This window comes from Coenobita brevimanus, chromosome 86, assembly GCF_032717465.1.
Source record: "Coenobita brevimanus isolate Jiangsu-jjx chromosome 86, ASM3271746v2, whole genome shotgun sequence".
Classification (NCBI taxonomy): domain Eukaryota; kingdom Metazoa; phylum Arthropoda; class Malacostraca; order Decapoda; family Coenobitidae; genus Coenobita; species Coenobita brevimanus.
This window is the reverse complement of record NC_137039.1, coordinates 17,005,328-17,017,910: the sequence shown is the minus strand read 5'-3', so window position 1 is coordinate 17,017,910 and position 12,583 is coordinate 17,005,328. Positions and strand designations below refer to the sequence as shown.

Here is a 12,583-nt window from a genome sequence, read left to right as displayed (position 1 = left end):
TCTATCTATAGCCCGACGCCCTAATCCCGCAAAGGGTGGCCGCAGACAAAACGCCTCCAAGTCACTCTGTCACCCACCATTTGACTACCCTCCCCCCAACTCACCCCCCCCTCCCTCATATACCTCTCAACTCCATCCCCCCACCTCATCCTCGGTCTACCCCTCCCTCTCCCTCCCTCCACCTCACCTACATACACCCTCTTAGTCAGTCTTTCATTCTCCATTCTCTCCACATGTCCAAACCACCTCAGTGTATTTCTCCTAATCTTTCCAACCACATCCACATCTACCCCACAACGTTCCTTCACTTCTTCATTCGTCACCCTGTCCCTCCACGTCACTCCACATGCTCCTCTCAAGTAACTCATTTCCACTGCTCTCACTCTTGACTTGTTCCCCTGTTGCAAGGTCCATGCCTCGCTTCCATACGTCAGGGAAGGGATCACAATACTATCATGCAGTGACTTAACTTCCATATTCACCTCCCTATTTCTCATCACTGCTTTCAGTGTACCAACAACCTTCCTTCCCTGCTGTACCCTTTCACGCACTTCATCCCCCAAAGTTCCATCCTTACTCATCACACTACCCAAGCACTTGAATGCACTCACATTCTCCATATCCTCACCATCCAACCTCACTGCACACTCTGTGACTTCATTCCTCTCAAACACCATAACTTTACTTTTGTTTACATTAACTTTCAGCTTCCTCCTCCTACACACTGTCCCAAATTCATTCACCAAACCTTGCAACTCCCATTCATCTTCACTCAACAATACTGTATCATCAGCAAACAGCAACACCGGAAGCTTCCAGATCTCACCCTCATTTATTAGGGCCAGCCCCACATCCACTGCCCTACCTTGCATCTCCTTTACAACCCCATCCATATATATATTAAACAGCCATGGAGACATCATACAACCCTGTTTCAGTCCCACATTGAGATCAAAGAACTCACTCAGCTCACCATTAACTCGCATCGTAGCCCTAGCTCCCTCGTACATACTCTTCACAGCACTCAACAATTTCCCCTCCACTCCATATATTCTTAATACCTTCCACATACCTTGCCTATCTATTCTGTCATAAGCTTTCTCCAAGTCCATGAAGGCAGCATACACTTTCCTTCCCTTCTCTAGATACTTCTCCACTAAACATCTTAGAACAAATATCTGATCTACACACCCTTTTCCCTTCCTAAATCCCCCTTGTTCTTCTCCAACTAGCTCCTCTGTCATATGCCTAACCCTGTCAATGAGTATTCTACCATATATTTTACCAGTCACACTAAGAAGGTAAATACCCCTATGGTTACCACATACTTCTCTCTCCCCTTTTCCTTTGTACAGAGGAACAATTATACCTGATATCCAGTCCTCTGGAATCCTTCCCTCTTCCCAAGCCAATCTACACAGCTTCCATATCCACTCCACAACAATCTCACCCTAAGCATTTCACCACACACTTCATCTATTCCTGGGGCCTTTCCCAGCTTAATCTTCTTCATCACTTCCACTACTTCCGACCTACTGATCTCTTCCTCCCTCCTCTCATCTCTTCTTCTCCCAGCCATTCCCCAACCACTTATACTCACACTGCTCTCACTCTCTACATTCAACAAATCCTCAAAGTGCTCCTTCCATCTCCTCTCCACCAACAATCTATTATTCCTATCTTTCACTCCCCTACTATTTCCCCTTTCACACTGCCTTACTTTCTTTACCTTCTTCCAAAACAATTTCTTACTCTCCCTCCATTTCACACTCAGATTCCTCCCAAACTCTTCACCCACTTTCTTCTTACTCTCCTTCACCAGTCTCTTAACCTCCCTTCTCCTGCTCACATATACCTCTCTCTTCTCTCTCTCATCTTCTCCCCTACCTCTACTTGCCAACCATTCACCATATGCCTTCTTCTTTTGTTCCACAGCTCGTTTCACCTCATCATTCCACCATGCTGTCCCTTGCACACCCTTGCATCTCCTCCTCACTCCACAAACCGCCTCACATGCTGCGCCTATCTCTTCCGTGAATATCTTACATACGTCTTCCACCCCTTCCATCTGCTCTAGCTCATACCTTCCCAATCTTTCTTCCACTATGCTCTTATACTCTGTCATTTTCTCACTATCTTGCAATTTCTCCACTCTTCTCACAGGAGCAGCTTCCTCCTGTCTTCCCCTTCGTCTCCTCTACCTTGGCCATCACTAAGTGATGGTCCGAGACTCCATTCCCCCACCCTCTCCACACTTTTGCATCCAACACTTGTCTTCTCATTCGCTCATCCACACACACGTAGTCTATCATTGCCTTTCGTTCAACAAGTTCACCATCCATCCTCCTCATTACTCTTCATGTATACCAGTGGATCATCTTATGACGAAAGTAGGTGTTGGCTATTGCCAACCCCTTACCAGCACAGATGTCCACCAAAGCACTACCATTCCCATCTACACAACATGTTATCTTGCTTTCGTGTTCGTGAACTTGATTCTTATGAATTCTTTACGCCCTGGCTTCGGCTTTCCTGTCATTCTCTGACTAAATAAATATGTGCTGTTTACTTATCCCCTAATTCTATTGACTGAAAAATTCTTCGACTATCTTACTTCTGTGTTGCAACACATCCGTTTCAATATTCACCATCACCTTTGGCCCTCCTCTTCTCTCACTAATCCACCTGGTGAACAATGCTACATATTTTCTATCCTTAACCCTTTAACCGTAGGTGTCATCCCAGAATGACATTGCAAAAACTGGACCAAACCGCGGGTATCATTCTGGAATGTTTGTGAATATTTTGAATACCGCGTGTTTTTTCCACACGCCAGTTGTTTCAAGGGAGAGTAACTATTAAGTTCTTTCACTCCAGCCGACCCCCACCTCCCTCCTCCCAACCCCCGGGCCCCCACCTCCCACCCCCCGGGCCCCCCACCCCACCCCTGACCAAACACGCATCAGTATCTGTCCAGATGTGTGAGTGACAACACCGCTGATGTGGCAGTGAAGTGCGGGCAATTACAGTGCCTTTTACCTGCCTCAGTGAACACAGAGTGGGTGTTTATCGTATGTGCAGTGTTCATATATGTTTATAGTATTATTATCAGAATGAGGTTGGCATTTGGTAATGGTGTGTGAGCGAAAAATAGTGATTTTAGATCGCTCACTTCTAATGGCACTGCCCATCCAGTGATAGTCAACGAAATCATGAAACCTACATCATTGCAAAGCCGAAGGTTAGTACTTTCTAATGGTACCTTATTTTTTGCTCTAAATTTATTCTGTGCAGAGTTATAAAGGTTTAAAGTTTTACATTTTGGCTGGAACCCCTGCGGGGGGGGGGGGCAGTCGGGTCAAAACAATGCCCACGGTTAAAGGGTTAATGACTTAGAGCAGCTTGTAAAGCACCGTAGCCGTATCCCTGACCGCCTCGGAGAGAGTTCAGACGTACTTGACCTCTTCCTTACAACTAATCCTTCTGTTTACAATGTTAGCCTTTCCTCTCTTTTCGGCTCCTCCGATCACAACCTTATTACCTTAATCTGTCCTGTCACTCCGGTACGGCCCGTGGACCCTCCAAAGAAACATCAGTTGTGACACTTTGGAGCTGCTGATTGGGACACCCTCAGGCAGTACTTCTTTTACTTTGCCTGAAATAGTTCTTGCTTCCATGGATATCTGAGTGTGCCTCGTGCGTTATGGAGATTGCTCTTTCGGGCATGGAAGCATACATTCCTTCTCATATCCTCTGACTAATGCAAGAAAGCCTTGGTTTAATCACGCTTGTTCTAATGCTGTCCACAACAAGGAGAAGGCCCATAAAACGTATTGGAGCCAACCCGCCCATGAATCACATCTTTCTTATGTTTCTGCCCGGAATCGTGCTAAGTCTGTTTTCTTCGATCTGCAAAAAACAATTTCATCAGTACTAAATGCTCTCAACTCTCCAACTCAAATTCTTCCCTCTCCTTCCGGCATCTTGCCAAAAATCTTTCTAGCAACTTTACCTCATCATCCTTCCCTCCTCTTTTCTACTCTGATGGCTCTGCAGCTATTTCTTCAACTGATAAAGCACATCTCTTCGCTCAGACTTTCTCCTCCAATTCCACCATAGACGATTCCGGTACCGTTCCTCCATCACTCCCTCCCCCCCCCGGCTCCCTCATAGTTGACATTAAAATTTCTTCGGCTAATGTATTTTCTGCCATCACTGGCCTCAGTACTAACAGGGCTTATGGGCCTTATGGGGTCCCTCCCGTTGTCCTCAAGATCTGTGCTTCTGTACTTACACCCTGCCTAGGTAAACTCTTTCGCCTTTGTCTGTCATCTTATTCCTTTCCTTCTTGCTGGAAGTTTGCTCTCATTCAGCCAGTCCCAAAGAAGAGTGACCATTCCAAACCCTCTGACTATCGTCCAACTGTTTTAACATATTGTGTATCAAAAGTTTTCGAGTCTATTCTTAACAGAAAAATTTTAAAGCATCTTTCCTATCATAACCTTTTTTATGATCATCAGTATGGGTTCCGTCAGGGACGCTCCACCGGCAATCTTCTTACCTACCTTTCAGACTCCTGGTTCTCTTCCTTTCGGGACTTTGGCGAAAGTTTTGCCATTCCATTTAACATCTCAAAAGCTTTGATCGAGTCTGGCATAAATCCTTAATTTCCAAACTGCATTCTTACGGTTTGTCTCCTTATATCTGTGTCTTCTGCTATAGTTTCCTCTCTGGTCGTTCTATAGCTACTGTTGTAGACAGCCACCGTTCTTCTACATCTATCAACAGTGATGTTCCTCAGGGCTCTGTCCTATCACCAACTCTCTTCCTTCTATTCATCAATGACCTTGAAAGTTGCACATCTAACCCTATCCACTCATACGCTGATGATTCCACCCTTCACCTTTCCATTAGGTTCCTGCAACTTCCATCTCAGCAGCCACTTTAACAGACAAGTGATGAGGCTATGGCACACCTAATGTCTGACTTGGCTCTATCTTTGGCTGGGTAAAAGTAATCTTGTTTTTAATGCATCAAAAACTAGTTCTTACACCTATCAACCAGACAAAATCTTTCACTGGAGTACTCATTAATGTTTAATAATATCTAGCTCAATCCTGCATCGTCCTTAACGTATTTGGGGTTTCTTTCTCTCAGGACTTACCTTGGAAAGATCATATAACATCTCTTGTAAAATCTGCTTCAAAGAGATTAGGTGTGCTAAGCTGACTCCGTACCATTTTTACCTTTGCACATTGTTGAATTTATACACGGGTTTTATTCGCCCCTGTGTACATTACAAGTCTCGTGTGTGGGGAGGCTCCCCACATACAACTCTTCTCAATAGTGTGGAGTCAAAGCCTTTTCGTCTCATTAACTCTCCTTCTCTTACTGGCTACCTTCAACCTCTGTCTCTTCGCTGCACTGGTGCATCTTTATGTCTTTTCTATTGCTACTTCAGTGGTTGCACTGCGCAGTTGACCCTCGTGCGGTGTGGTGCGGTGAGGATCTGTCCCTTCTCCCCTTTGGGGCTAAGATGCAAATGAATGTGTTTGAGTGGATGAGTAAATTGGGAGTGTGTCGTCCTGTCTCGGCTATCTCCCTTTCCTTGGGGGAAGCAGCCTAGGTATGTAGATAGATACTTCAGTGGTCACTGCTCCTCGGAACTGTCTGCTTGCATCCCTTCACCTCCGCAACGGGCGCGTAGCACCCGTCTAACAACAAACTCTCATGCCTTTTCTGTCCAGCTCTCTAATGCAAGAGTTAACCGTTACTCCCAGTCCTTCATTTATGCAACAGGTGAACTCTGACACCATCTCCCTCTTTCTATATTTCCTACTTCATATGATCTCCAGTCTTTCAAACCCAGTGTCTTCAGGCAACTCGAAATAAACGGATCTTGAATTTGGCTCTCTTTTGTATTATTATTGTTTTTTTCTTGGAAGGAACAGTTTGCGGGCTAATGGCCTTTGGTTCCTTCTTCCTTGCATAAAAAGCAAATGTTAATTATAGTCCCTACGAAAAAAATTAAACTTCTATAGAACATGTGCATGATTTTGATGGTCATTTTTTTATGAACGGAAAATCATTAACTAATCGCCAGTCTCTTTCGACGTTAACGGTTTCACTATTTTCTCAGACAGGAGTTACCATACTGAAAACGTAATTACGTCATTTCATTAATTCTCTCTCTCTTTCTTTCTCCGGAAAACACCCACCCACACCCATACCCACACCCACACCCACCCACACCCACCCACCCACCCACCCACACCCACACCCACCCACCCACCCACCCACCCACCCACCCACACACACCCACCCACCCACACACACCCACACACACACACACACACACACACACACACACACACACACACACACACACACACAAAACCCTACCTCCGTCCCACCAACCGTACCCTCCCATGTCCACGACATTCCCTTTCCCACTGTCCATCCCTACCCTCAAGGGGGATTGATATCCATTCTCAGTTTACTGTGATAGCCGCGCATTTTATAAAATATAATTACTTAACAGAACGACTGTTGTTTACAGAGCCCATATCTTGTGAACTTGTCTGATTCATAGAAATAACGGCAATTACCATTCGGCACATACAATTTGTCCACCAATGAAAGGCTATGGCTCCAGTTTGCTTTCTTTCCGCTAATGTACCTTGCCACCGCCCATGACCCTACGGGGTTGAAAACAGCAATGTAAGCCAACTGTATGTCCACAATGAACACAGCTGCAATAAATGTGTAAAACTTTTGCTGTCGTTACTTTTGATGTAAAAAAAAAAAAAAATTACCAGAGGAAAAAAGTTTCATAATAAAACACTGTTGCTACGTCAGTTTTCCCCCCTTTCATCGTCGTCGTCGTCGTCGTCGCCACCATTCTGTTCGTGACACCCGCGTAAACTAGATGAAGGAGGATACAGAAAACAGGACAGAAAAAAATGTAAAATTGGGATTACTATCAGAGTCATGCTCAGTTGGTCGATAATTTCACGATGGGTGCTGTATCTGTACTGTACATATTTCTTTCTATTGGAAATATTGTTGAATATAGTATGTATTTAGCATTATTAACATCTCTCTCTATATATAGTGTATTTTTAACATAAATGGCGGGCGTGCCTTCTTTTTAAGATAATTACATTTGCAATGAGTGTGTTTTGTATACTGTTTATAGTTCCTTCTGATTCCTTTGTTGATAAAGATTTCAGGTACACACACACACACACACACACACACACACACACACACACACACACACACACACACACATGGAATATTGCTTAATATTTCAGAACATTCATTCACTGTTCCTACATGTAAATGTCGTTTTGTTGAATGACGGTTTATCTGTGGGGTAAAATCTCTGAAGACCAATTAAGTATCATATTGGCTTTTATATGCGTTTTAACCATTTCACTGCAGTACTTCTCCTGTACTACACACCGAGCGATTTTCTAACACTGAGAATGATGGAAGACATATTTAAATCCGTTCTGCATAATAATAATTAATTTTTCTCGGCATCCCCAGACCGCAGAGACAGGAGTGGTGCGTGACATAGGAGACATGGACAAGCAAGGTCGCTACAAGACGCTTCATAATGAGTTCGTGGAGGCCTTTGCTACGTTGGTGCGACGAGGCGACCACGTCATGATTGTAACGGACGTGTCAGTTCAGAAAATGATGGCACAAGACTTTTCTAAAACAGGTGGAAAATGATGCTCATTTGTTTGACGACATTGGTGTCATTATTGTAACTTTTTTCTTGCTATCACTAGATGATGTAACTGATAGTCTTTGGAACACACACACACACACACACACACACACACACACACACACACACACACACACACACACACACACACACACACACACCAATATGGCTCTTCATTTCTGTTTATGTCCACACACTGTGGCGGAGAATTATATAATAGTTTTGCAGTTACTTTCTTCTTCTTCCTTTCCTTCTCTTTCTCCCTTTTCTCCTTCTCCTTTTACTTCTCGTCTTTTTCCTTCTCCTCATCATCATCATCAGCAGCAGCAGCACCATTATTATTATTATTATTATTATTATTATTATTAATTATTATTATTATTATTATTATTATTACTATTATTATTACTACTAGCCGAAAAGGTCCGCCATCCGGGAGGACTTTTTTCGGCTAACTCCTGCGGAGGGCTGATTGGGCCTTTGACCAATATACCTAATGTAACTTTCCCACATGCAATTAATCCTAATAAATATATAGGGAGGCTTTAGGAAGGGAAGAGGTTGTGTAGATCAGATATTCATTCTTAGATCTTTAGTGGAAAAGTTTCTAGAGAAGGGAAAGAAGTTGTATGCGGCTTTCATGGATTTGGAGAAAGCATATGACAGGGTGGATAGACAAGGATTGTGGAAAGTATTAAGAATATAGAGAGTAGATGGGAAGTTGTTGAATGCTGTGAAGAGTATGTATGATGGTGCTAAGGCTGCAGTGCGTGTGGATGGTGAACTGAGTGAATTTTTCTCTTTGAAGGTTGGGTTGAAACAGAAATGTGTCATGTCTCCATGGTTGTCCAATCTGTACATGGATGGGGTAATAAATGAGGTACAAGGTAGGGTAGTGGATGTTGGATTGGCCCTGTTGAGAGAGGGTAGTGTTTGGAAACTCCCTGTACTGTTGTTTGGAGATGATACGGTGTTGTTGAGTGAAGACGAAGGAGAGCTGCAAGGCTTGGTAGATGAGTTTGGGAGTGTGTGTAAGAAACGGAATCTAAAGGTGAATGTAGGGAAGAGTAAAGTGATGGTCTTTGAGAGAGGTGAAGTCAGTGAATGTACAGCGAGGTTGGATGGTGAGGAACTGGAAAATGTGAGTACGTTTAAGTACTTGGGTAGTGTGATGAGTAAGGATGGAGGTTTGGAGGGTGAAGTGCTTGAAAGGGTACAGCAGGGAAGAAAGGTTGCTGGTTCCTTGAAAGCAGTGATAAGAAGCAGGGAAGTGATCATGGACGTGAAAAAGTTACTACATGACAGTATTGTGATACCAACTCTAACGTATGGAAGTGAAGCTTGGACGCTGCTGGAAGGACACAAGTCAAGAGTGAGAGCAGTGGAAATGAGTTATTTAAGAGGAGCCTTTGGAGTCACATGGAGAGACAGGCTGACAAATGAAGATATAAAGGAGCGTTTTGTTGTGGATGTGGATGTGATAGGAAACGTTAGGAGGAATACACTGAGGTGGTTTGGCCATGTAGAGAGGATGGAGGGTGAAAGACTGACGAGGAGAGTGTATGTGAGTGAGGTGGAGGGAGGAAGAGGGAGGGGGAGGCCGAGGATGAGTTGGAGGGATGGGGTGAAGAGGTATATGAGAGAGGGGGGTGAGTTGGGAACGGAGCAGTGAAATGGCGGGAGACAGGGAGACATGGAGGCGATTTGTTTGTGGCCACCCCGAACGGGATTGAGGCGTCTGGCAATAGATAGATAGATAGAAATTATATACCAAAACACTCCCTGGATCATGCTGATTCAGAATATGTATCATATGTGAAGGTACACCCTAATGGAGCCGAGTTTATAGGTAACAAACATACAAACACTCGCCTTTATTATTATACTGTAGATTATTATTATTATTATTATTATTATTATTATTATTATCATCATTGTGGTAGGTGGGGGCGCTCACCATCCACACACTCAGTGTAGTGCTGCTCTCGGGTGTCTGCTCTTTCCTTTCCTCCATCCTTCTTTCCTTCCATCCTCTCCTGTCTTTCTTTCCTTCATTCTTCCCTCGTCCTTCTGTCTACGGGTAACTTCACATTCCCTCTTCTGTCTTTCTTTCCTTCATTCTTTCCTCTTCCTTCCACCTTGGGTGACTCTACACTGAGTGACAAGCCAAATGGTTTGCTGTACACCAGGAAACCATTTACTACGCTGGGTGGTAACTATATAACCAAATTTTGGCACCTGGTGGTTTAGTGGGTAATTATGGCGCTCCAATCGGATTGAGCCAGTGAAGGTTTATATCCAAGGGATGGTTTGGGTTTACTGCTCACGTAATGCCACTCAGGGATAAGTGAAGCTGGTCACTCTCATCATAAATGTCAGGATCAACTTGCCTAGCCCCGGGCTCCTACGCTCCTCATGGGGCAGCGTAGGACTGGATGATGAATGAATGAATGAAATTATCATTTTGTTCTTGTTGTTGTCGTTGTTGTTTTTACTCATTATTATTATTATTATTATTATTATTTCCATGATTTTTTCTCAACACATTTCAGTTGGGTACCATTCCCTCATTACTGCGCCAGTTCACTAAAACATGGTACTATAATTCCCGAGACACACACCCCAAACGCCTTTGTTTATAGGAATAATTTTTAAAAAGAGTCTTTATAGGGAATGTGAGGTCATGAGCCCAGGCATAAAACAAATTTGTGATCGTATGGTCTTCTATGCTGATTAATAACGTGCCAGATTATTCAGAAGTATGTCAATGTATTGTAGTTGTGTGGCCACCATCCTGCATTCCATGGTAATGTTAGCTGTCTTCCAATATGAAAAATTGTGCCTAAGAGTGTGAAATGCCCGACAGGCATTTTCGTAATTTCTAAAGCCTTGATAACGACCATAGATGTCATGAAACATGTTACTGAGGCACCTCAGATGACTTCTGTAGCCACATTACGTTTTCCAACTCTCTTTGAAGTCCCATGCATTTTCTGTGGTGCCCTGTAAGTCATGTAGGTTTCTAGGAGTCGTGTGGCCACCCAGACTAGTTTTTCGCTTGGCACACGAATGAGAAGAACCTTGAGTTCTTAATCTTCATGGTCTGATTCCCAACCTGCAGTGAGTGGCCGTCGGACACTTACCACCTCTACCCTTGCCAAGCCTCCCATGGGTCCAAGGAATGGGTTGAGGACTAGTGCTATTGAGAGGCCATAAGAGATGACAGTGTCATCATTATCGAGTGGAAAGAGTACCCTTGACAATGGGAGCTATCATGTGGAGAGTGATGTGCCCCAGGTGTCCTCTTGTGCCTCCTTCCAACTTGCCATCCCACCACGTGAGAAGGACTCAGACCCCAGCGTGATGGCCGATATTCCCATAGCGCATAGAGACATTTTCTGGCCATCAGACATGTCAGGAGACTGCTCTGAGGCGTCGGACTCCAATGCAGAGCCTCAAGCAGCTGGAAATGCATGTGCAGGAGAAACGCCACATATCGGCCACTCTGCCTTCAACACCTACATCACCCCAGCCTAGAACATCAAGGGTGATGTCCCCACAGCGTAGCCCTCCATGTGCACCCATATAACTACAAAGGCAACCATGTGGGCAGCCGCAATAGGCAGCATCACCTCCCATCACCCCTCAGGTATTGCCACACAGTGAATTACTACCCTCTGATTCATCCTATTTTTCCCCCAGTCCTTGTAGCACATGATGCCTTATATGTGGCCATGCTGACCAGTCAAGAGGCTGGTGTGGATGTGGTACATCTGCCCATCATCCCAGTTCCACTTGTGTGGACGATGAATCCTTTGTGTGGGAGGAGGGGGAAGGGTTAGAGTTTTTGGTGGATGCCGGTAATCAGTAGAGTGGCGGCCTGCAGTCCTAATGTCGACAGACATAGTTGAGGGGTTTGATTAGATGGAGAAAGATATTGTAGGTGTATCACAGATTTATGGCTGCCCTTGTATCACCAGTGGATTGGAACATGGGTGGCTGCCAGTAAAATGGTGGGGTGTCGAGTAGAGTGAACTGGTAGCTCTAGCTCCCTTTCCCTCTCTGCATTCTTTTATTGTAAGTGAGACGAGTTATAGTCGCTTCATGGGTTACAGAGTTTTATTGTACAAAGTTATATAGACATTTTACTGACAGTGTAACATAACGTGGCGGGAACCTCCTTGCTGGCCCTGTCTCCTGCCTTCTGCCATCAGTCGTACTCTTAGGCTCTCTCGGGCTCTTTCTATATATCTCTCTCTTGCCTTCTGAATCTCCTACACCTGGTTTTTGGACTTTATATCCCCCTCTGACTTCTGGCTAAAGTGTATGGTCATACGTGTGCATACGTATGTGCGTGTGTGTGTGTCGCCTACATTAACAGCACGCCTGATCAGAGATGTTTGGCATTTATGAGATTCTTGGTTGTCTCGACTGGGGAAGTGTACTTTATCTCTTCCTGAAAAACTTAGACAAAAGTGCCTGCCCATTACATATTGTACTTGTGCTACATATTAACAACTGTTACATATGACATATTAAATGCCTATATATTGCTCGGTCACGCCAGCTGTTGTACCTACGACACTGTGTCATAACATATAAATGCCTCTTACCTTCACATTACAATCAACTTGTCAGCTAATTAAGTGAAATACATTACAGTATATTATAAAAGTAACATAATTCTTGTAACACAAAATTGTACCATGATTGTAACAATATTGTAACACAATTGTAGTTACATTGTGTTAATGCAACTGTTACACAACTGTAGTTGTAACAAAACTGTAGTCATATTGTAATACACCTGTAGTTACATTGTGTTAATGCAACTGTTACACA

At 44.0% G+C, this 12,583-nt stretch overlaps 1 protein-coding gene across 1 annotated transcript in view; it reads left to right on the top strand.

Moving 5' to 3' along the window:
• The window catches only part of LOC145410591 (glutamate receptor ionotropic, kainate 5-like), a 111,358-nt gene extending 100,401 nt beyond the window's left edge, over positions 1-10,957 (top strand). The window contains exons 5-6 of the mRNA XM_080280706.1: positions 7,555-7,732; positions 10,863-10,957. Of these exons, the coding sequence (XP_080136832.1) occupies positions 7,555-7,732; positions 10,863-10,957 (273 nt within the window). The remainder of the gene's footprint in view (positions 1-7,554; positions 7,733-10,862) is intronic.
• Positions 10,958-12,583: the final 1,626 nt, after the last annotated feature.